General features: G+C 30.9%; 1 protein-coding gene across 3 annotated transcripts; it reads left to right on the top strand.

The window, feature by feature from the left end:
• Positions 1–6,142: 6,142 nt before the first annotated feature.
• Positions 6,143–27,224, top strand: LOC129808909 (elongation of very long chain fatty acids protein AAEL008004). 3 transcript variants are annotated; one of them, XM_055858825.1, is made up of 7 exons: positions 6,143–7,609; positions 16,831–17,280; positions 17,656–17,846; positions 20,100–20,180; positions 21,036–21,198; positions 21,279–21,415; positions 26,795–27,224. In XM_055858825.1, the coding sequence occupies exons 2-7, from the start codon at positions 17,169–17,171 to the stop codon at positions 26,969–26,971; spliced, it is 861 nt and encodes a 286-aa protein (XP_055714800.1). In that variant the 5' UTR covers positions 6,143–7,609; positions 16,831–17,168; the 3' UTR covers positions 26,972–27,224. The 3 variants fall into 3 exon arrangements, with proteins under 3 accessions (XP_055714800.1, XP_055714792.1, XP_055714806.1); XM_055858817.1 differs by lacking the exon at positions 6,143–7,609 and having other exon boundaries at positions 16,499–16,950; positions 17,072–17,280; XM_055858831.1 differs by lacking the exon at positions 6,143–7,609 and adding an exon at positions 16,499–16,746.
• The last annotated feature ends 67 nt before the right edge of the window (positions 27,225–27,291 follow it).

Below are 27,291 nucleotides of genomic sequence, written 5' to 3' on the forward strand. Positions count from 1 at the left end.
TCACTCTCATAGGAAATTTTGATAACGTGTTTACGCTTGTAATCATGTTTTCAAAATTTCTATTAGACTGAGCGAGATGACTAGATCTAGATTTCATTCACTCGTACTGAGAAGCCAAAAAATATTTACAAAATAAAAGTTATTGTGCGTTTGGCATAATGCCCTACGCACACTAACTTTTGCTTTGTAAACATGTTTTTGAAACTGCCTATGAGAGTGAGCGAAATGACTAGATCTACCTGTCAATCTAAACATTTTTACAAAACTAAGTAAATTAATCTGTTTTTTTTTTAGCATTTCTGTGATGTTAATATTTTCCCACACCGTAGGTTTCTGGTCATAAATGCCTTACTCAATGCAAACGGGGTGAAAGGGGGGAAAAGACTAATATAAACCCATTCCTAGTTGAAATTTCTGCATGGCTATTGTGAAAGTATAAAATTTAAGCCAATTTGCAAAATTTGAAAAATAACATTTTGTAAATTTTTTTCTCTTGTCTGGCAACTTAAAAAAAAAAAACAAAAAATACCATATGTAGGAGTTAGAATCTAAAATTTTGTATTGGACTGCTTGTTCCGAGAATTTACTACTATAGTAAGGTGGAGTAACTGGATCGTTTTCCATAGACCAAAAAATAATATATTATCAATGTAGCCCCAGTTCAATATAACCCCTCTTTCCCCTAAATTGATTTAAATTATACAGCAGAGTTCCTCAAGTTTGCACATTTGGAGAGTATAGAACACATTTCTCACTCCTCAAATATCAACAATCTTTTCAAAACCGTAACGGAATTCATATAAAATTCACTTTCCCTAGATTGGGGAAAATAACTTTAGAAAATTTATCAATATAATTTGTTGTTAAATAGATGGAATTTGTTGTAGAAATTAATATAATACGACAATATTGAGGAAACACCAGAGAAAAATAGTTCTAATTCAGACTCCACGCAAAATTTTTTTTTTACATAACCTCGTATTTCATATTTTGTATTCAACCGTCGTTGAAATTCGAGGAACCTTACTGTAAATTAAATTTACAAAAAAAATCATTTTTAATAAAATAGGTTTTTCCTAAAACAGACAAGAGCTGGTCCTAACAAAATGTTACGCATTATTGTAAATTATAATCTCATCTTACTTTTAGATTGGAAATTCTCCAACAATTTTCCATTAGACTATATAGGTAGGTATACAATTAGCCTTATAGTGCTTCCCCGCCCAACACATGTCAGTGGAGATATAAAACAATAAAAGACAACAAAGTTTCAGGAGGTAATTGTTTTGAAATGATGAATGATGAGTTCAGAGAGCTTAATTTGAAGTAGAAAAACCAACAGACAGGTTGAATATCGCGAAATAAAGGTATGATATCGATGAGATTTATTTTAGTTTTGTCACCTTGAGATGTACAATTATTAAAATTTTAATAGTTCACACCTCGTTATGTTAAGCATGTTTTCTTCAAAAAATAATAATGAACCCTGTGCAATTAACTTCGTATTATTATTGCGTGATACAGTGACACAAAATAAGGAAATTTTTCCCGCTAACAATATATGTTTGAATTGCTGTGTAGTAAAAATTTACTCATGCTCCGGGTGTTATAACCAAATGTTCGGACTGCATTCTTCAGATGAGTGCGACTGTTTTTTTTATAAGATTAAATTAACACCTTCATAAAGATGATTCATTTGGACAATTAGCATGTTTTGTAAAAAAAAAAGGTAAGCATACAAAATGCCATAGAGAATTGAACTTTTTCGGTGGCAAATTATTCACTTATGATACTCTCTAATCGACAATATTAGACAGAGAGAAAAATTAGCAATTTTACAGGTAATTGCCTGTGCCTGTCGTGTGAAATAGAAGTTAGTTTATTCATAAAATGAATCGGAAATATTAAATGATTGGAGCATTATAATTGAGTATTTTACTATGTTGCATTCACATAATGCTATCTGAATTACTCGATGCTTAGTAACTTTATATACTAACTTAAAGTACACTACAAAAGCTACTTGCAACATACGCCATCAGCAATGCGTAGTGAAGGTCGTGTCCCATAAATATGTGGTGTATTGTGCCATCACTGTTTGACACTCGAAGATGTGAAAAGAGTCGCCTAGTGGATGAACTTAATAGATTTTTCAATATCCATGCTCTAAAATTCATCACACCGAATGGTGTTGAAAAAGTTAAGATTTTTTCTGTTTCTTTTTTGACCGTTGTTAATTGAACTTTCTTCATAGCCAGCGAACCGACAATTATTAATTGAATCTTGAAACTGAAAATCGCCGGAACGTATGCAAAACAGAAGGGATATTAAAAATGTAGTCCAGATGAAATGGATTGTTTTTCAATTAAAGCACAAGAGATTGATTTCATCACAACATTAATTTTATGCTCAATATACGCATGATAATACATGTAATAATCCCTTCTTAACCTTTATGAAAAATAGAATATGAAGGACGATGCTATCGGCTTTTTCTAATTTCTTATTCTACCACCTAGAGTTTCCGTTTCTCAATGTCGATGCGTAAAAATTTAATTCAATTAATTCTTGGAGGCCTCCGCTATTTGTCCGCTTCTTACAAAATATGCGAATTGAAAAATTATTGGAAATTAATTCATGAATTTACAACTCAAGTGCATGTACAACACGCTGTAAGTTCTTCAAAAGTTCACTTTGTGCAACCTGTCAATTAAACTGAGCTTAAGTGAAGCAAATCGTAAGTTTTCTTCTACATTGTGCGTAAAAACACATATTATTTATTGGAAAACTTGTGTTTTCTATAAAAAAGAATATAGTAATACCTATAGAAATCGAATAAACGGCTGTAACTCGATATTGTAATATAGTTTGACAGAAGCGACAATTTGAATAGATACTTAAAACAGTACTTTAAAAATTTAATATCTAAAAAAATAATTTTTCATGATATACCATTTTGTGGTATTAATATTCACTTCCTTAAATTATTTAAACAAAAGTACAAAGCTTAATGTATTGGAAAATCGTCATTTGTGACGTTATACATTGCTTAAGAAAATAAGTTTAGAGGCTTTCAAAAATAATAAATGACTCAGACAAAACAAAGTCCAATCAAAATTTCAACTGAACTTGAATAATGCCCATTCATCAGGTTTGAGAATTAGGTTTCTATATATCCATGAAATTTAATAATTCAATTTTGAAACTTAAAAGTAACCATACGAGCAACACAATTAATTTTGATATTTCCAAAAATTTCATTATAACTCAATAAGATCAGTAGAATATTATTTATTTTGATTTGCAGAACTCTTTTTGCTGTTCTTTAGGGTGAAAGTAACACCTATTGATGAAATTGTAACAACTGATATTGTAACATAAAACATACAACCAGTGAAGGGATTTTCCATCGTTTTATCCCAGAGGTTGGAATCAACGCTAAGACGGCGATGGCCGCATGGGAAGGGGGCAAAAAGATGAAAATGAGATGAATAAATTGAATTGAATTGAAAAAATATATTGACACTTTACGAACTCGTGTAATGAAAACTATAGTACCTAAAGTTTTTAACAATGTCAAAAGTAATTATGCTTTGATCATATGTCCTAAAGTCCGTTTCATTTTAATAAAAATTTTAATATTTTACTTCCAGCACTGAAGATTTGCAACTGTACATCAATAATTACATTAAAGGCGGTCATTGAAACCTACAATTAAATTTTCAACAAGTCAAAATTTCTCAAAATTATCTTGCTTTGTAGACATTGAGTGGAAAAACAGGCAGTCAAAAATGCTCTCAATTGTTCTTGATGTAGTTTCAATAATAAAGATTTCTTTAATTCCCAAAAAATATATAATAAATTAGAAATCCAATATATTTCACATCAGTAAAATTTATGTTTTGCTAATGTTTATATTTTGCTTTGGGGTAGGAAGAAATCCGATTGAAAAAATGAGTTCTGCAACTGTTGATCCCCGTCATCCTGACAAAGTAAACCGGTACAAACCACCATCGGGTAATGGTCAGCAAGACAATGAGGACTTAATGTCTGATTACATAGATATTCTGGGGATGGCCTTTTCCATGTGCGGAGTGATTATGGGCAGCTCTTCCCATATTTCTCCTCATTCATCTCATTTGCCATATAATCGAGTATTGGATGATTTAAAACAGATCCTATCATCATTGATGCTAAATGTGAGTGCTGTGGTGATGTCCTCTCTGCAGAATCCAACACTTCTGACACCTTCATGTGCAGATCTATTGAGATTTCCAACCCATCAAAATTCCAAGGGGTTCATAAACCCCAAAATATTTATCGGAAACTGAGAAATTCAATTTCTTCTTCTTTATAATTTTTTACAGTTAATAAATGCTTAATAAATGAAGAAATAGAAAAGTAATTTTTATTAAATAGTATGAATGGTATGAATACAGTCCTTTAAAAAGCGTACTCATATGACGGATAAATTTATTTGCTGAAGACTAGGCTGAAAAGTTATGTAGTAAGTTGATACAGGAGAGAGCTAGACCATCTTCATAGGTGGAGAATCTCCGAGAAATTTTCAGCAAACATGACATCCATTCAACCCAACAACCTCAGGAGATAAATAGACTAATGCTGTTCCTTGAGAATAGTTGGCCTGTAAACCCTTAACTCTTTCGCGTCTTTAGGGTCATATATGACCCGGGGAAAAAAGTTTCTTTTTGGCTATTCACATTAATTGAAATCTAACTGGAGTCTTGAGAAAATGAGCCAAGAATCTTACATCCTTCTATTATGATGTCGTGCACGAACAGATAGATTTCAATTAATGTAAATACCCAAAAAAAAAACTTTTTCCCCGAGTCATGACATTACCCTAAAGACGCGAAAGAGTTAAAGGACGATTGAAACATCGCTGTCCTATACAGAAAACAATTTTTTCTGGCTTATCTAAAGATATTTTTTCCTAATATTTTTATGTAATTGTAAAGTAGAAGGCTGTATCAATCTTGTATATTTTTTTGCAAATCTTTACAGCAAATTTTCAAGCTTAAAAGTAACGAATTTTCAATTTAGCGCATTGATGAATAATTTTTATTATTTTTTTTTATTTAAATTTTTTTTAGGCAAAAAGCTTGTGGTATTAGAAAGTACAATAACTATACATAATATTTTTTATTAGAGTAAAAATTATCATTCATTGGTATTGTTAGAAAAATTTCTTACAAAAGATATAACGCAAAAGATATACCGAATCAGACTTTGCGGATTTTATAATGTTAGATGTAAGTTACTGATTTTGTTTATCGCTTATATTGTTGATTTACGGTTTGTGAAAAGTGTTTCATCCTTAAAGAGCTAAATTTTGCAGACGGCTAGGTAAAGGAAATTTATAAAAAGAGCGTCTAACAGATGATCCTAAAACCTTAAATTGGGATAAATCTTTAAGGGTCTTATATAGCTCTAACGCCAGACAAAGATGTTCAGCTTTACATGTAAGCTGTTAAGAGACACAAAACTGAAACCCGATAAACCATTGATTTAGCCACTTTCTTGGGCGTGAATCTCACACCGTGACATTAGCAAAATTGTTCAGGATCTGGCCCACGTACAGGCACACTAAAACACGTTTAATCAATGAAAATAATAAAAATAAAATTTGTGTATGAAAAGTTTCATTTATTTTGACAATTAACATCGCAAAACAAACAAATGTTAACGGAATATTTAAACCTGATACAAAAATATGCTCTTAAAAATTGAGAAATTCAAATGTTGAAACTTTTGTCTTCTCATGCAAATAGATCATTAAATTCAATATTGATCTCAGTGATCATTTATGTTTTAGCTCTTTTACCAGATGAACGCAAATTAATAGCCCAATTGCAAAATTTCATACTTTTCAATAAGCATTGACGATCAAAACCCAAAAAGGTGTTTTTAATTGAATTACTCAATACGTTATATGTATGTGTATGCGTAATGAGATTCTTGTGCGATTTTTACAATAATTTATTGTACATTGACTTTAGTAGAAAAAAAGACGAATAGTGCGGTAATACGATTTTTTCATGCAACCTTGTCTTATAGAAACATTTTGATAATTGCAGATTTTTTTTGGTATATTCAACTTTTGTATACTTCTCATTTTTTTTCTAAATCAATCGTTTTGTGTATGCTCAATACTCACCTTATGTTGAACTACAAGAAATTTCAATTTCAATATTGACTCTTTAATGATTCCCATTATTTAATGATATGTTATTGAGAATTCCCAAATGTAGTCACGAGATATCCTCAAAAATTGAGAGATAGTATTTTACAAGGAAAAAGTATTACTATTTTTGCGGGGTTAATGACACAAGACGATGAACCATGAAGTGTCCAGTAGAAATATATCCACTGTCCACAACAATTAAGGCAAAATGATTCGATCTAGTGGTTATATGTAGGTGATATGTATATAATTTTGCATATAACATGACAATAAATCAATGCCACTTGGTAAAAAAAGAAGTATGATTAATTTGAAATAGTTGTAAATCTGAAAATAAATAATCAACATGAGATGGTCATCGGCTTTTGATTGGAATTTTCAAGTTTCACATGATGCAATTTCTTACTAAAATTCAGTGTCATAGCAAATGACTGGAAATTTGAATAATTTTTGGAATATTATTGAGAAATTTTGACTCGATATCTGCCCGTGGAGACACTATCAAGGTAATCTCTCTGAGACTGGGAAACCTTCGAAGGTGGTAATTTGAATAAATTAATTTATTATTTTAATTATTAGTTCACAACAAATTTAACGATGTCCATTTTACAGCCAATTTTATCTAATCTCTATCCGACTGACACCACTCACGAAAATGGAACAGATTTTCAGTTTCTTTCATTGCACGCCACACGAATTTGGCAATGAAAATACAAAAAATTTCCATAAAACACTAAATATATAACGAAATGGACACAGCACACATTTCACCCAAAAACTGAACTTGAGGTATGAAGTTCAACAGCATTTTGGGAGAATTATGCAATCACCCTGATGCGACATATTCGATTGCATTTGGCTCAATTGACCACCACAGTTATCCTTCAGAAAAAATGAGAATGTGAGAAATTATTTCGGGTGAAAAACTCTGATAATCCCACTTCCAAGGGGCATTTTTCGGCCAAGCATTCACTTACTTTCTCAAAACCCCTAAAATCCAAATAAAACTGCAAAATGTTAAAATGATAATGTGGCGTTCAGTATTACGATATTGGGGATTTTGGACGAAGAGTTGGTTTTTCTAATACTTGTCATGGTAAAAGTGTGCAAATATTTAGAAATGCTGCATACTTTCAATACACCACAAGTACTCAGTGGAATGCTATGTAAAATTACTTTTATTGCATAGCAAGGACGACGAGTTTCCATGCCGTAATCTTCTACAATCGCTAAAACATTGTGTATTACTACAGGTCCGAAAATCTCCACTACTCTAAAGTTTACTTGATGGAGCCCATTGAGGAGCCATTCTCAATTCCAGAGATTCAGTTTTTGACTGTGTCGCATGGTGCTAGCATCAAGTGTTGTGCAAAAATCAGCAAATATCGCAACATTTTGGCCCAAGTATGAAAATGTAGCTTTTCATATTTATACACCTTTTTTTCTTACTAAATCTTTAAAACGGAAAAAGTTTGAGGAAAGTGAAATTTCTTTCGGGTGGTGTAGATTTGAAATGCTTTTGACGATCGTTCATTTTGAAATTACCACCTATTCATGAACTATTTCTTCGGAAATTGTGTGTCATTTTGCTGGACATAAGTAACAGGGAGGGAGATTATGTGGATGTCTGAAAAAAGACCACTCTTTCGTGCAAGTTTCCACGCAGGAAAATTGTGCAATAGCATCACGCGGTGGCGTCTTATGGCTTCATTGCCCCATTCACATACTTCCACTCTGAATCAACGTACGAATGCTTTTATTGAGTGTCTCAGCCAAAAGACGATGATGCTGTGACAAGTTGCAATAATCCAAAAGTTGAGATAGGTCCGAAACGTAAACAGTAAAAGATGTTTCTCCGCGCCAATCACTGAGAGAAATTTTTCACTAAAACTAACATATTTTATAGGTACATTTAAAAAAAAATAGTACTATTTGAAATATATATCGAAATTTTGAAATACAAATATATATCGTCATTACATCCCTTATACGACCTCCTTTTGTTCTGAGGCTTTGAAAACTTTGGCCTTTCATTGTTCCTTTATTAATCTATAAAGTGCTGTACGGTATATCTGGTATACCAATCTAAGAAAAACTAAAATTGAAGTTATAGATAGATGGATAGAATTGAAATTGAAATAGATTAAGGTAGATCGAATTGAAATTGAAATTTAAATATTTTAAAAAGATTACGGTCATGTAAAAAATTCCCAAAATTTTTTACTGGACAAAAATCTTAATTTTTAAGTTGTTGATTACTGTTCTTTAGGATCAAAAGTTGCTAAATTTTCTATGATATTATATACACGATAGCTGAAAAAATACAACAATTTTCAGAGGGCATATTTCAAACAAACCAACCGCTGGTGATAGCGGGTTATTGCATATTGATGGCTCATTCTATTGATTAAAAGCTCACAAAAGCGTTTTCGAAAATATTTTGTGAAATATTTTTTAATCTACAATGGAATTCAAACGTGCCAATTTGATCTCACTTTTTTGCTGGCAAAATGGAAGCACCTATCGTTAGAGCTCTTTAAAACCTAAATGTAATTAAACTTTTGGTTTTTTAAAACATATCAGTACAGGGATACTTATAGCATTTTAAAATGCTTATGAAGTCTGAAGTCTTCATCGCTAGTCATAAAAAAATATTTTTGTATTATTTTGTGAGCAACGCTTATGCCCAGCACACAATAACTTTTGTTTGTAAATATGTTTTCAAAATTTCTTATAAGAGTGAGTGAGATCACTAGATCTAGGTTTCATTCACTCTCACTGAAATATTAAAAACATGTTTACAAAACAAAAGTTATTGTGCGCTAGGCATTATGCGTTATATTTTGAAAACATGTTTTTGATATTTCACTTCTAAAGGAAATTACGAAACATTTAATTTTTATACAAATTAAAAAAAATACAAAAAATATTTAAATCTATATTAAAGATTTAAGAGATACGACATCATTTTAAATCTTGAAGAAACCCAAACTTCTTACAAAAATTGAATGTAAACAAACCGTTTTTTAAATAAATTGTTATAAGTTTTAATCATTCAATTTTTATTTCGATTTAGGAATTTGTTTTCATTTTTTTCTGTAATTTTTGTTGTTACTACCTTTTCAATTTTTTTTAAATTTCAAATTCAATAAAATTTGTAACTCAGTTCTTGATTTAAAATATTTTAAAATTTTATTTTTCCTGTAACTAAAGGATTCATAAGTGAACAAGTAAAAAACAGAATTTATCTTGAATTTATATCTTTTTCAAAACATAATAAATTTTAAAGTTTGATAAAAGATATATAGAATTTTTTATAGACCTTTATTTAATATCATATTCAATTTCAATTTAGATTTGATGAAAAGACACGAATAAACTTACGCAAAAGAGCAAGCAAACTTTAAGAGCATTATAAGTTTGGAAATGTCTGTTTTTTTAAGGTTTTTAAGAATTATATCAGTTTTGTAGCAATATTTAATTCCACCGGTTTTTTTAATAGAATTACCAGATGTTAATGAGAAATTAAATATTGTGCTACCGGATACTAGTATAACAATAGTATTAAAATTAGTCGAAAGAGCGTGTTTTGTAAAAAAAAAGTTGGGGATGGGCCTTCTTTTAAAATGATCGTATACATATATCTGAATGTTGATATATTTATATTGCTTTTTTTGTTAATCTCAGGCATCTCAGGTAACAATAGACTATTACGTTTTTTTTTATCAAAAAAAATCAAAATTGCATGCTCGTGTAGATATTTTATTCACGTTAGAAGACCACAGAAAAGTCATGCTGTTCGCATTGATTTCAGATTTTTTTCAGTGCCAGTGTAAAAATAAATAAAGTATAATATCGATCCAGAAGACTTTCAAAAATATTTTTGCCTCAGTGAATGTGTATATACAAGTATTTTTTTAATGTTGTGAAATACGATGCAGTTTTCAGATCAAGAGCAACCAAAATGACCATGAATTTGGGCAATTCTGTAATTAAAATATCGATTAAAGTGTAATTGACTTTGCAAATATATGGTCATTAGCAATAATATTTTTGGATCCGGAATAACAAAATGCCTCATTCAACTTAGCAGTGACGTTCACAACGGTGATTATTCAGTTTAATAAATGAGATAAAAAAATAAGCGTGTATAGAATCAAAATAAAGTGGCAAACAAATAATTTGAGTAGAAATTACACATTAATTAATAATTGATGTGTACATTAAAAAGACGACGAGATACAAAGTCAGATATATGGGTATTTTGTAATTTCCTCCTTCGCGTCGTCATCACATCTCCCATGTCAGAATATTACGTGTGGTTCGTCATTTTTGTTTACGTGTCTTATGATAAAGATCGCGATCTTCGCAATATTTGAAACATCACAATCGAAGAATTTCAGTGGACAAAAGTCATGATGCATTTTGTGTATCTCATGTTCATCATATAATGGCTATATGCTATCAAAAACAAAGTAAGAAAAACGCATCATGCACAATAATGAAAACATTGCACAGCATTGCGTCCTTCGGTGGAATTTCTCCAGTAATCTTTGTGGTATCTCCCAATTGCCACGTCTTATCATCAGTCTTAGTACACGTGGTAGTTCAAGTGACTTTAAACGACAAAACTATAAATCTGTATCAATCAATTGTCATAGATATATAAAAAAAGTTCCATAAAATCGGAAAAAAGAGACAAAAGTCTGATTTATTGCCAATCTCACGTTATGATCGGTAGCAATTCCAATATATCAGCCCTGACCCACTTTCCTCATCATCATCAACATCATCGTACCACCGAGACAATTATGATACACGATACTCCAAGTGAATGAATATGGTGCAGAAAGTGATCTTGTTCACTTACACACCTTTTACGACTCTGCCGTAATGATAAGCACTGTGTAATTTCCTCTTCTCAGCCAAGAATGTCTCAAACTCAACACTGTAATCCATTGAGTAATACCCTAATGATCTAGCGCAGCTTAATGAACTTACTGCAGAAAAAAGCTTCAATAGATGAACATCTTCACTTAATTTTGCGCGCTTCTTCTCTTCATGGTCAAAACAACACGCCTTCGTGGCAAATATCCTTGTACATGGAACGCCTCTCGAATCATATAAATAATCCGGCAAAGTTCTTATAAACTACCCATTACCCATTGAACTCAAAAACTGAAAGCAAGAGTTGTCACCACAGCTAGAGAGAGAATGTGAGGCAAAGCTTTAGTGTTTGCTTTTTAGTCCGACAAGCAGGTCATTTACTCTATTTATGCTATTTACTGTTTTGTCATTCAACGAATTTCGTGCATTATACGAAAGATTTCAATGCTTACAAAGAAAGGAAACCTTGTGAGGTATTTAAGTGAGGAAATATGTTCACTAATTCGCGGAAATTTGTAAGATCAAAATAATCTTATGATCACATTTGAAGTTGAATATTGATATAACATATAATTAATACATTTTATATGGTGGAGTCACTTATGAACGTTATATATGTATTTAAAAAATCTTAATTTTTTACGTAAAACACACTGCATACTTAATTTATGATGTTTTTAAAAATTTGTGGTTTCTGAGAAATATGTTTTAGATAAGAATTTAAGTTTTTTGCAAGCTGTATTTTTAAGTTAATGTAAAAATTTCTAAATAATTCTAACCTTTAGTATTGTATTTGATAAGAGTAATAAAACTTATTACTTTTATCACTTTTTTACCTTCTTATGTTTTTTCTGCATTTACTTAAAGTTTATTTTTTCTCAAATATTTATATCTCTGCACAGTTTATAAATCCAATTTTAACTATCTCAAACTTTAAACTTTACAACTCTTCTGAATTTGTTAAGGACCTGCAATAAAATAAAATTAAAGATTAAATAATAAAATAAAAGTAAGGATTTTTTTAAAAGATTTTTTGAAAAAGTGAATCCTATTTGCAGTATTCATTGTTTTTCCGTGTCTTATAAATCTCGTATCCTCTATATTTAAGCAATAGAATTAAAATTACGTGACTTTAAACTTTAATTAATAAACACTAAACCTACCGAGCGTTTTTGGTGGTTTTCCTAGCTCGCTCGGTCAAATGACATACCATGGTAATTGTGTAGGATACTCATCAATATATTTTGGAAAAGAATAAAAATTATAATTGAAAAGTGGAAGTTAAAATATTTTTTTTAATTTTAAAAAGTTTATTATTCTGTCAATTTGATCAGTCTTGGTAGGTTTAATGTTAATAATATAAAAAAAATACTATATTTTCTTTAGATTTTTGATTATATCAATAAACCATTAAAATGCTAGTTTTGCTAAAGTTCTTCTTGATATTGTTAAGTTTATTCAATTTTTTTTATATATCTGGTTAAACCTTCATTGTTAGAGCTTTCACACAGACATATTTTTTGGATTATATTGTAAAATTTAATGATTTGTAATGAATAAATTTTTCTATCTTTCTATCTAAACAATTTTCAACAAACACTACCTTTAACATTATTTCTTTATCCGTTTTCAGTAAAAACAAGATGTAATTTAAAGAAATAAAACTTAAACATTTAAAGTTAATATAGGTGATTTATTAACCCATACGAAAAATGGAGCGATTTTAATTAACGGAAAATGTTATTATCGAGTATTACTTCTAGCAGGCACAGTTTGCCATATAATACGATTTCAAATTAGGAGAAAAGACGAAAAAAAGATCATTAAAAACAACAAAGGAAGAAAAGTAAATTAAAAAAAAACCAAAATGAAAAATAAAACAGAATGCAAAATATCAATGAATAAGAAAGAAAATGAAAATAAAAGTTATATAAAAATGAGTAAAATCATATTTTATGCTGAGATATTCATGTGGCGATTGTATAGGATTTTCATAAGAATAATATTTAGAAAACTTTAATTCTGTGAATCACCATAGACAATTCGAACCCAAGGTAGGGATTTTTCAGTTTTTCGGAAATATTGAAAAAAAAATCTTCTATTTTTGTAGAATTCTTCCCTTAGATTTCCCTTAGAAATCTGGACAACTTCCTTTCTCTAGACAACGATAACTGTAAGGTTTCATGAGGATTTTTTTTGGAAATATAACCCAGTTTTTCAAAGTTTCTCTTTGGATTTCTTATAGATATATCAATAAAAAAAAATCTGACAGAGTCGAGAAAATTTCCTGGGAGGTACCGTGACGCTTTATAATAATTTTATATAAATTAAATTAAATTCTATGTGAGGAAGCTCAAAAAATTGCATGGGATTTCCTCATGGAACAGCGAGGATTTTTTAAAATGTATGTTTGGTTTAAGAATCAAAATTTACAAATTATTTTTTCTTCTTACACTGTACGAAAAGCCATGCAATTTCGATCGAAAGCAAATAACACTTTTAAAATTTTTTTGGTTGTAAAATAAAAATGTTTAGCTTTTTCAACCTTTGGGAAATTACATTAACTCTTAGAAGTAGTATTTAGTATAAAAATTAGCATCATGTGTTTTACGCTGATATATTGTTCACTGTTTTCAGACTTAATTAATTATAACATTTTTTACCGTTGAGAATTAGTTTATCCCTGATATGTTAATCTTTACACTTGCTTTAGAAAAAAAATAAAATAAAATAATTAAAGTGTTAGTGTCTTTAAGAAACTAGCAGTACGATTATAGTATTTTTATATAATTTAACGTGTCGCAAAAGCTTGCTTTAGAATATTTCGATAAGAAAATCTTGCTTTTTTTTAAAGCTGACATTTTAGTTTTGAATAACATCTGTCCCCTCGGTGTTTGCTTATGACATTTTAACTTAGTTTTCTGAATTAAAATGTTCTCACCCTGGGTTATTACAGAAAGTCAGGTTATTTAAGATTTGGGCTACATGGCAAACCCCTCAGGCAGTAACTAAATCTCGGTGGAATTTGGTCTTTTGTTGATAGATTGGTGTTTGGCCGACAATTGTTGCAACAGTCAATGGTCAAACTTTTTGAGAAGTAGCGATTATAGTTGGAAATTCCGACAGGAAAGGAAAATTACATTAGAGTAGAATATAATATATATGGTGAAGCTTATTGTTCTATTTCACTGCAGTATCGCGTGATGGCTTTAAATGTTCAGTAATGTAAGGAAAATACAGCAATTAATCGATCAATTTTGATTAGAAATTATTGATTAAAGTAATGCGATTTTTTTTCTAAACTTTGTGGTAATTTATGTTAAATGTCTAGACATGAATTGGTCAACACACCAAGACAATATTTCATTTGTGCAAATACAGGGCATTTTGTACTTACCACTATGTACACAAAAAGAAATTCAAGGTAATAGAAAATCGGCAAAACCGTTTGCATACACGGTGGAGTGAGATTGGCAATTGGCAATGATAGAGTCGTATAGTGAGTTGGGGAATTAGTTTTAAAAGTAGTAATAATTGTGTGTTAAAGTGTTAGAGATGGCAAATCTGTTTGCAAAAATTGTTACAAATACTAAATAATAACAATAATAATATTGTGTGCTCATTCACTTCACCTTGCTATAATTAAACTCTATGTCATATTTTAGTACCTTCAATTTCTTTTATTTACTATTTTTATATACATCTTATTTATGTTTAAGATGTCGAAATTCATCATACGTGATATATAGTGTATTTATTGTCTACGAATCCTCACCAACTGTGGATCTTAATTTACGTGAACTTTACATTAAAAGATGTTATTGTGCAATTTATAAACTTGCCACTCTTTTCAACACGTCAACTTCTACCAAAATTTTTTCTCCTCTTACCTAACAATAGATTTGGAGGCAAAAGTGTTGATATTTAAGATGAATTGTTAAGAATTCACTTATTCGTGTGTTATTTACACAATTCTTTAGCTTTCTGGATGAAGATTTGCACGATTTTATTGTATACTGTGCATAATTTTCCATTAACCATAATTGGAGTGTGCATTCACAAAAGAATTGTTATTTTTCCCTGCTATTTCATCAACATTATTTATTATGATTTTGCGAAAAAGAAATCTCTATATCGCACGCTCAACAGGTGCCAATCTAGGAAGTTTAATTCAAACCTCATGATCTTTTGCATAAATTATTCAATGTCAGATGTATTGGATAATCGTGAGATGAGATTGACCATCATAGAAATTGTCTTTAAGAAAGAAAGGTCAAATGAGATTTTCATACAATCTCATTGAAATTCTTCCTTGAGTCACATGTCTGAATTATGGACAGTTGATTTTTTTTAAGATGAAAAAGACCAGTAATTGAATCATTAAAATGTGCCTCTAAATTAATTAAAATTAACTTGCAGTGATTTGCTCAACTTTTTAAGAGCTTTTAAGTTTTTACCGAATTCTTTCACCATGCAATAAAAAATTAGCGACCTCCAATAAAATCTAGAGTAGGATGTTTTTGATGCTCTACTATTTCTTGTACAATACAGTAAAACTGAAAGGTTGTTGTTTGGATTTCTTTGCTCAAGAGGTTCACTTTCAAAATTGAAGTAAAATTTCAAGATTAGAATTAGAATTGCTCAAGCCCTACTCCAAGTTAAATTACCATATGTTTGAGCTGTTGAACTTTCAACTCTATCTTTTCATATATATCTTGCGGTTAAACCGATACTTTGGCAACTGCTATCTTTTAAATCTCTCACAAAATCTCTTGACCCAATTTTAATATATATATATTAGTGCTATCCTAAGAATAAGCATTGCCTCATATTCCGCTACTATCGACAATTAAATGCTTAATCAAAGATCGGCTATATCATAAAATCAACTATGTTGCGACAATTTCCATCTTATTTTATTGTAGTAACATTGAACAGGGAGGTTTATGGCCTGTAAATTTTTTTCTATAGTAATTGGGGGTAAAAAGTGGTTAATATGTTGAGAAAAGTATGAATAAAAATTTGAGTGGAAGGAATAAAGTCTATGGGTGAAAATTACACAAATTGGATGTAAAAGTTCGCCAAGGACGTCGATTAAGCACTTGGACAACGTGTGCACATTTTCTTTTTCGATACATAATGCTGTACAGTGTTATTCGTATGGCAAATCCAATATGAGGCAATCAAACAAGTCATGTTGGGAGACAAGAAGTGATTTTCATTTAGTAGTTGTACAGTCGCCATCGACGGAAACGGTTTACCTCTCTGAGGAGATTTTTCAGATTAGAAGAGAAAAACTAGCAAAGTTTGCACACCACTGATCGCGCAGCTTTTCAAATTGTGGTTTTACTTATGGGAGCTTTTGCCTCTCTTTTCATATTGATATATACTTAGCTTTTCCATCGTGTGTGTATTGCGAATGATAAAGCTTCGTGAAGTGAACGTTTAGGCAAGACAGTGGGAGTTTGCTGGCTCTATTTTTCACATAAAGTTTCCGATCTGTGGGGAGATTCACTTTAGGAGAGACTCAACACTACACCTCCCTAGGCAACTTGCATCAGTTTCGTTTTAGATCTCCCGGTGACAATATCACTTGTTATTTACAGTGCTTGGGCTTTTTGGGATTCTTTACATATTTCCCACTATATATATTTGTTGGTCTACATTCCTTCAACAAGACTAGATTCAATTAAATTTGCATAAAATACAACAATATTTTCATTTCCATTTTTCTTCAGCATTCCACTTAGAATAAATCTGCATCTTCAGCCAGGATAAGCAGCATGTATTCGTGACAGAGTGATATTTTTTTTAACACAATTCTACGCATATTTTACCTAAAGTGATCATTGAAAAAGGTGAGCCTAGTGGAGTGATTTTTTCGAGTGAAAATTTGGGAGCTTTTGCTGTTCAAAAATTGCCCAGTGAATTTTTCATATTATATATAATTGTGATTTTTGTGGATGGACAAAATTTCAGGAGGAAATTCAACGTTCCTCGCTAGCAAATTTAATTGTGATTGTGACTTGTGTGTATCGAAAAAGCCGCCAAAATTGATAACCTCACGGAATACGCCATGGCGTCTGGCTTTGTCAAGATCGCCATGGATGAATTTAATTCCCATACGACGAACAATTGGACTGGACTCCTGATGCGCTATTGGACGATAGTTGAGGAGGAATTTGCAGGTAGATTCTACGATTTTTTTTCTTAATTAATTTTCAATTAATTGCACATTCTTTTACTCAAATCTAATAGCTTAATTAGCACATTAGTGGTAAATTCGTGTCAGTATTTTGATGCTATTTTGAAGAAATTAAGAAGTCATGAATATTTATGAGAATTTATACGTAGTTTTGATTAAAAAAAAACTATAAAAAATTGTTAATGAACTTGACTGCAATTTGTGCAGAAAGAGATTCATTTATGAGAAGACTGTATATGGAATATTTTTCTGCTTACAAAACACATCAATTGCATAACGATGCAGCGAAGAAGATATGAGAATTATGTTACTCACAGCAGAGTACAATATTTTTTTTGCCTTTCCATTTCTGTGGTAGATGATAGAGCCAAGGTGTATCCGCTGATGGACAATCCACTGCCAACCCTTGTTCTTGTTGGTGCCTACCTAGCCTATGTTCTCGTCATTGGACCCCTCCACATGCGAGATAGGAAACCATTTCAGCTTAAAAACACACTCATTTACTATAATGCCTGCCAAGTTCTTCTCAGTGGATATATGTTCTATGAGGTAATGTACACCCAAATATTTTTGCAATTAACCATTCGTGTTGATTAATTTCGCACTATTATTTATCAATAACATGGAATTTCCTGAAAGAAAAAAAAAGAAGCATAACACTGCCGAGAGTAAGAAAATCGCGTGTCTTGAACTAATCTGTAAATGGCTTTTTTGTGCAAGAGGAATCAAAAGTTTCATGAAATTACGAATTTAAGAAATAGTTTCAAACGTCACATATCATCTCTTCTTAAAACAAAAAAAAAAAGATTGTAAAGAATCTTAGCTAACTAGAAAATTAAGGAAATCAATGAAATTGTTTGTTTTTCAACTACCCTTTCTTTTTGCTGGTCTTCTCATTAAAGTTGAACTACGTTTAATTAATTAGCATTGAGGTAATCAACTCTTTTGCGACCTATTCAAGCTTAAATTGATTGTTTACTCGAAAAGCTTTTTTTTATGAGTTTATATGAATGTATAAATTAGTTAAGGTTTTGTAAAAAAAAATCTTCAAAATATACGTCAAAGATACTTTTTCTTTAAGGTTTCTTTGAAGTATCATTAAATTAGAATATGTCTTAATTATCATTAGTACACTTAATTATAAATATTTCACGGTATTTATTTATATTAACTTGATAAATTTTTCGACTCAAACAGAAACAGTTTTACTTAAGCTTCAGAAGAATAATGCAGCTATAGCAATAAACTAGTTTCAATGGCAAATGTTAATAAAACTTCTACTAGTGTAATTTTATTTTTGCATTATGCAAAAATAAATTACCAGGAACAAGAATCTCTTGACTTGAAATTATACTTGTTTTGAAGATGCTAGAAAATATAAGCAAAATGCGCGTTTTTTTGAACAGTCAAAAATTCGGGAAATGCTCAAAATCAAAAGAATTTGATCACTTTGCTAACGGTCGTTCATTTCTATTGATTTAAGGTGTGTATACCAATCTTTATGAAATAACAAATCACAAAGAAAGTTCCTATGAATTTATACCCAATTATAAATGTTCCATGTATGACCTTAAAATCAATCCAAAATATCACATTTACAATTGATCTTTCAATTGAAACAGCAATTAACAATTCGGTGGCAATTTAGTTGTCGGATCCAGTTTAGAATTATTGGTATAATTTGGTTTACAATAGTGCAAGACCTTTCAAATTAATCGAATTTTAACCAAAATTGATCGTAAAATGCACATTATATAGAACATTTTGACCTTAGATTTTTAATAACTGGTAGAAATTTTGAGTACGGACAAGATATCTTCCTGAACTTCCTGTACTCATTAAAAGCTAATAAACAATGAAAAAAGTTCCATCGTAATTTTGAGGAAGAACACAAACTTATTTTGAGAAGGGAGTGAGAGGAGTGAGAGAGTTGATAGGAAAAACCAGAATTTCCAGTGCGAAGTTCAACATTTTGAAGATCACGGAAATTCGGAAGTTTTGTTATCTCTAATCTTTTGGCCTCTAAGCCGGTTACTCTTAGATGGATAAGCGATAAAACAGAAAAAAAACGTTCAAAGACAAGGACGTCATCTTGCTCCAATCTTTATATTTGCAAAATTGTGGGATTAGTTTCTTCCATCACCTCAGGGTAAAACATTTTGCCGTGCTTCTCAAGAGTAAATGTTTTCATTCATAGTTCTTTTTGCTCAAATTTACAAAAAAAAAAACATTTTATTTACAAATTCTTAAATCATAAAAGAAAACGACAATCAAGTTTTGTTACGATATTAAATTTGTAATTTTTTTCTACAGTGCATACAATGAAACAGTTTAGGTTGGGATTTTTTTTTGAAGTGGTGTAACAAATTTTTCCAAATTTAATAACAATAATTTTATTTAAAAAAAAAATGATAATATATTTTGATGTTTTTATTTTATTTTTAGTAATAATTTTATTAAATTTGTTATATAGTTGAAATAATTTTAAATATTCTCGTAAGAACTTTAGATTTTTTAGTGGAAATATATAAGCATAAAAATTATATTATTAAATAAAATTAATAATATTTAACTAAAAAAATTAAATTAGACTTATTAATATTCATTAAAAAAAATTAATTTCATAATATTATAATAACATATAAAATTACGCATTTGTACCAAATCATTTAAATTGTCTAAAAGTTTCAGCGAAAGTTTCAAACATATCAACCCTGTTTTTCTTTTGGTTTGTTTGTTCAAGAGTAACTAATTCTTTTATTAAAATTGCGATAGATTGATCTTTTTCGTATTCTTTTACAGCATCTAATGTCGGGGTGGCTCTTTGACTACAATCTACGATGCCAGCCTGTTGATTATTCGGATGGTTACCAGTCGAGACGGGTAATTATATACCAAAATCTTATACCCTACCAACATGATTTAATTCTCAGTAATGGTGATTCTTTTCAAATCTCCTGTGTTGACACTTCACCCCAGAGGAATATTGATTGCAAAATGTAATGAAATATGCAATTAACACCAACATTAAGATGATTTTATAGAATAACAAACCCATTTATAATCGCCTTAAATTACAATAATAGTTAGTTAGAGAGGGTATTAAAAATCGCTAAATCGTCTTCAAATAAATGATGTTCATTGTATTTTATGAGCTTTTTTTTGCGTACATGTATACTCAATAAATTTTCATATGCACTTGTATGCTAAAACTCCTCACTTAGTACCACCGCGTAGTGGAAGTCATGAAACGGTTGGCTTCGTATTGAGTTCACGGCAAAGTCAAATTTGTCGAGGAATAGTCGAAGTATTATATTTTGACGATTGTGCAATAGATCTTCACCTACCAAAATAGTCTACTAATATGAAATATCACCAAAAGTCACTAGCAAATTTGGAGTATAAAATGTTGACATTGATCCTATTGAAAAGCGATCATTCGGTGTCTTTTACAATTCGGTTATTAAACACTTGTAAAGCTTTGAAGGGTAACACTGGTGAATATTTTGCAATGTTATTTTCACAATTAATAGACACGGAGGTGCAATAGATCCGTTGGTTAAACTCATGGGTAAAACATTTTGAAATTTTATATACGACAGCACATCACTCATAAATTTGTACATTAAACTGATTTTAACTATTGATATAATTTCATTGGGTTTTGTCACTATATAGCTTAATCCGTTTTCTTTTTATTTTTTCTTTGGATTTCTTAAACACCAACTCACCTTGCAGATGCTCAATCTGTGCTACATCTACTACCTGTCGAAATTATCCGAATTTGCAGACACGATCTTTTTCGTGTTACGAAAGAAGAAGTCCCAAGTATCCTGGCTACATCTCTACCATCATTCCCTAACGCCAATTGAAGCGTTTATCTTAGTCAAATTCCTAGCAGGTATGTCTATCTCGGTCAGAGCACGTGATATGTCGCAAATATAGTACAACATGAAATGCGTAATTCCTTTTTTTTTGCAGGTGGAAATGCCACATTCCCCAACATTCTCAACAATTTTGTTCATGTCTGTATGTACTTTTACTACATGGTAGCCGCCATGGGGCCACAATACCAAAAATATCTGTGGTGGAAAAAATATATGACAGAATTACAGATTGTAAGTATTTATAGTTATTTCCTAATAATGCAAAGAAAGTCTAGTCCATATAAGAATGTTTTTGTTTAGATTTTCTGTGCAAGATTGATATAATTAATTTTATTCACTTGAAGTATTTTAAATCGTATTGGTCATATAATTGTTTTTCCCCCTTGTATTTTCCTCTTCATTGAACATTTAGAAGCATTACCACATTACTTCAAAATCACTTTATCCTATGACATGCAAAATACCTAATTGGTGTTTTATGGAGTAATTTTTATCACCGTATAATATCCCATTAGCAACCACCATCTAGTCAACAAACAACACATTCCAAAACAGAATTATTAGAATAAAAGCTCAATCTTATTGCCTTGCCAAAGTTCATGTGGAAGTCATTTGTTCTCTGGGCCAATGCGTAAGATACTGTCTGGCCATCTAAACTAAATACTTAGTCGCAAATTAGAAAAGGAATATTATGAACAAATGTACCACAGACGCGATTGTGCAAAGTGTAAAAACTTGATTTTTCAACCCAAACGATGTTCATCCAACCAGTTTCCCCTCTTCGTCAAATGTTCCATACTGCAAATATGTACAAAAGTTAGTGTTTGCGAAATAAGATATCATACACTAGTGTTTTGTATATCAAACATTTGTAGAATTGTGTCTGATACATTGAGTATAGTTTTAGAAGGAAGTCACAACCACCAAGAAGCTTTTGTATTACCTGTTGAGACGCCAGTCTTGCTTATAAGATTTACTCTCCGGCAACTGACCCCATTTTTGCTTCCATGCAGCTAGATTTCGTTTTCATCGCTATATAGAGAGCTTAATGAATATCTTATGCAGGTATTCCGTAAATAAGATGTTTTTTTCCTCAAAATTTTTTTATTGCTTGGAGTTCCCAGAATTGGGAATAAGCTTAAGAATTTTATAGTTTAGTTTTTAGTGTCAGGAATATTCGGTTACAAAAAAATGGTTGTTTTTTGAAACATCTCCTATTCATATTTTGACTGTAAAACTTGATGAGCAAAAATTCTTCCGAAATCATATAGTGCCAATTTAGACTGAAATTATTTTTCAAGGCAATAAATCTTACTCAAAATATAGAACCTGTTTGAACTGGTATTTATGATAGGAACCCTTTACGATGAATTTATTGAATCGGACTTATACATGATAAGGTCAAAAAACTTAAAAAGATTTCAATGTCGGTCGCACTGGTTTTCAATAGCATTTTTATAAATAATTTATAATAATTGAGGTTTATGTAACAGATATAAATATTGAGGTAAAATATCACTCACGTAAAATTCTTCAAAAAGATAATAAATTTTAGGACTTAACGCGATAGAACTGATACAAAAACTCAATTCTAGGAATTTATACTGATTTTTCCCCTTTGATTATTTAATTTTGATTCTTATGTTGTTTAAAGGCACCCTAAAGCATTATTATTCACATATAATTAGATATTTAATCCTTATAAAATATTTCAGTTTTGCCATGTTCTCTAATTGGCCCAGAACTCTAATTCTCTGTTGCTCTGTTCCCTCTGTTACTCTGTTCTCTAATTGGCCCAGAATGGAAAGCTTTGGTCAATCAAGAAATGCAATATGAGTGAAAAATATTTAAGTCAATGTTTAATCTCATCAATTTTTTTTCCTTTCCGTTACTCTGATTGGGTAAGATTTTGAATGCTTTAAGCTTGGCTTTGAGTGCTTTTAAGCCAACCCAAAAATAGAGTAGGGCTAAAAATGTTATTGTGAAGAAGTCATAAAATTTTTCCCAAGAAAAATATTTCAAAAACAACTACAGAATATCTAAAATAAGCAAAATAATTTTTGAAACTTTACTTGTAGATTACTTAGATACTGTTTATATTCAAGTTTTTAATCAGCAAAATTTCACAATTTTTTATTGATTCCTCTCATCAAGGCTTTATCAAGATCATCACCTCGGTCTTTGATCTTCATTTTTTTTAAGTCTTCAATATTCTGGATAGGTTTGGCCTTCTTCTTTGTGTCCTTTTTGATAATAGTCCAATATCTCTCAATAGAACGAATATTATGGGTATTTTGGGTATTCATCTCCTTAATTACGTAACGGATATCATTTGCTTTAGTAATGATCTGGACAAAAAATCAGGGGTATGTCAAGGCTTTTGCACAGAGGCAATAGGCGCATTTTGGAGGCAATCCGTGATGGCCTGCATGCCTTACCTAGCTTTGACGACCACATGTGCAGATCGTTATCCAACTACGATTTTTTTTAAACTCGTCATAGTTTTTGAATCTGTACTTTTTGTCACATATAGTCAGAGACTTTGTGGTGTAATATTTATTGCTATCCTGGTAATTTTCTTTGAAGAATTTTAAGAAAAAGTGGAATACATTGTTTAGATCTCGCGGTGATGTGTGAAAGCTTTGATAGGATGAATCAGGAAGAAGCAGTGAAATTTTGCGAATCATTTGAATAAAAAATAGTGTATTTAAGTAATTTGCAATGAAGTAAACTTTCAAAAAATATTTTTCTTTTTTTTACACTCAACTCTTCGTTATCCAGCACTTCGATATCCGGGTGACAGCTGCCAAACACTGGCGGTTGATATATTCAAAATTATTTTCACTAAACATGAAGTTCGTCCAGAGTGAATTAAAGTATTATTAACATTGTATCGAAGTTTTTAATACATAATTGTGATAAAAAATGAAACATAAGCACACCATGAAGAAAATTCTCTTTTTCTTGTCAGACAGAAAATAAATTCACACTGCACAAAATAGAAAAACCGTTTATCATTCATAAAACCTAAATGTCATTTTGTCCCCCAGTCAGCCGGATATCGAAGAGTCTACTGTATTGTAATTTTTGTTTTAGAAACATTTTTGTTGGGAACAATTTTATCGTGGACATGCCTTACTGCCTATTACTTAGAATTATCAATTTGAATCGAATGACTTTATAGGTATTCTCATAAGTGCACATATTGCACTCTTTTTAATTCAAATATAACTGTAAGCACTCATGATTTCCAGTTCAAAAGTAATTCTTCTTACATATTTTCAATAGTAAATAGTTTATTTTATAAGAATGACATAGAGTTTTGTCAACCTTTTATCATTTTCATATAATATTAATCTGTTAAACAAACTTAAGAAAAAATAATTTTTTGTTTACTATTTGGGTACTTCCCTATTTTTGCCAGTTGAACAGTCACTCCCACAGATTAAACCCAATAATAATGGTGGCAAAACGTTCCATAGAGGAACTTAGGCCTTGCCGTAAGGAGAGTTCGGAACATCCATTATTATTTTTCCTATACAGGGATGGGGTTGTTAGTCCCATGCCCATTGGATTCAAGTGCAGTGTAGCTCACTGGATGCAATCATAGAGCTTGCATCATAGAGCGAGTGCTTTACCATTTTGACCCATTGAATGCGCTTTTGATTTTTTTGGAAGAAGATAATCCAATTCATTAATTTATGCTAAAATATCTAGCGAATCAAAATAAAACATTAAATAAACCTAGCCCAAAGAGAAAACTAAATAGAAGAATGCACAAAGTAATTTTTTTTCATATTTCAATCAATATATTGAGCATTATATTTCAAATATTCATTGAAAAAACAGTCTATCTAATTATTTGTATTCTATTTATACTCATACGATCTCTAGTGTTGATTACAGACTTGCCCAGTTCTAGAAAGTTATTGGCTGCTTAAAGATCATTCATTTCCTCTTTAAATCGGTTTAATAAAATCAAAGCTATGATCACTTAAGTAATAAAAACTGAGGATGGTGCAAAAATCACAAACACAAAAGTGAATTATGTGCTAATTGGTGAACATATTCGCATATGATTGGATCTATCCAACAATAAAGCTTTAAAATAAAACATATTGCAATAAACAGTGCAATTTATATTGCATACCAGCCCACGGTCGAAAAAAATATTTAAAAAAACAACTCGGTTTGGAAAATTTTTATCTAACCATTGACAAATAAATCAGTAACTTTTCAAAAATTTAGGAAATGATTGCTTTTACATATTAGTTCAGATACAAACTCAGATACTGACTTCTTGCATGAAGTGTACGGTATGCAAGCTTTTTGCGTTCACCTTTCGTCTACTAGCTTATCGGCAGTATTTTAATTTGATTGGAAACCGGTTTCCGGAAAATTCTTTGTGTCACTAGAAGATCCAAGTCTTGCATTTGGATTGCACATTTCCACTGCACCCATCGAATAAGGCATGCGGAGTTGAATATCTGCCTGATGGAGGAAAAGGTCACAAGAAGATTCTCCCGCGCTTTTATTGCATCATTCGCACCAGCTAAAATTATTCGATTTATTGAAGTTCTCTTATTTTTGGTGAAAGGTGGCAATGAACTGATAAATCATCAACTCTTTACCCATTGCATAAGCCCAACACTGTAGGATTTTATTCAAAGTCAAGAGACAACGGGAAGTTCAGGAATTATATAATCCACGGTGCATTGAATGAAATAATCATATAACGAGAAAATAAGCGTATATGTTGTGTACAAGAACACTTTTACCGCATGTGTCTCGTGGACTAGACATTCAAGCCAAGAGTTGCAAAGCATCTGATTATATCATCGAAAGTTCACGTCTCTGATGTTTATGTTTGCACTTGTATTAGAAAGTGCATGGTGGTGAAGAGCTGCAAACTTGGGAATTGCTGAAGTAAACACTATATTTTTTTATCTTTGGATTGCTATTTGCTATTGGTGTTCATACAGACGATAAATGGGGCACTGGCGAAATTGATCGCACCATTCTAATATCTTACCTATATAATTTGGAGGGGCTGGCTGGTTATAAATGGCAAAGGTGCGAAGGAACGGGCGGTGTACGTTTCGCAAAAAAAAGTGCGAAATTGTCTTCCACATAGCGATGTACAATTTAGCTAAATTTTCTTAAAGTATGATTGAGAGGGAAAAAAATGAATGAAGTTTTGCATTTGAAATCAATTAAATTATTGCCTATTTTCTGCACTATACATCGACATGAGGTAGTTACGAAATTTGCACAAGAAAACCGTACAAGAGGCACACCAAATGCGATATTTCTCACATCTCAAAACAGGCATTTACCTTTTGCAATTATCTTATACTTTTCGCGGTAAAAACACTTTGACTTTCATTTGAAACCAGTCAGGTTCTCTCGCTCTTTGGGTTCAATTGCATGTCGCCGTAGTTGGTTTACGGATAGGAAAAGTGTGCATAGCACAGAATTGTGACCTACATCATTTACATATATGAAATTCTACAACTTGTGCCGTACCCTAGCGAAAGTGGGAGAAATAATAATTATTTCCGTATTTTTTTTCTCATAGTAATATAATTCTTTTTTTTTTCTTTCTTTCAGGCTCAATTTATACTCTGCATAGCTCATACAATTCGTGCCTTGGTGTCTGACTGCCAATTCCCGCCCGTAATCTCAGCCCTGCTCCTTCTCAATGCATCCATTTTCTTTGTCCTCTTCATGAATTTCTACATCCAGAACTACAACAGACAGAAAGCTCTTGCCAAGAAGTTAGAATAATTCAAAGACTTTACCATTTTAAGAGAATTTTGTAAATAAAATAGTTTGTAGTGTAAAGTATCTAATTTTATCATATATTTTTTTTAATAAATATCATCACATCACTCTATCATTGTTGCGTATGTGAGTATGTTACGAACGAGAAATTAATTTTTAGAAAAGAATTTTTGCAAGACTTTGAGGTCCATGCCTAGTCTAAAATCATTTTATTATCTCCAGGTGCAATTTTTGACGAAATAAATATTTTATTGTATCTTATGGAATTTTTCTTAAGGCAAATTTTATCATTTTAGCCTTCTTAAACGAAAAAGTATTTAAAA

This window comes from Phlebotomus papatasi, chromosome 1 (assembly GCF_024763615.1).
Source record: "Phlebotomus papatasi isolate M1 chromosome 1, Ppap_2.1, whole genome shotgun sequence".
NCBI classification, from domain to species: Eukaryota; Metazoa; Arthropoda; class Insecta; order Diptera; family Psychodidae; genus Phlebotomus; species Phlebotomus papatasi.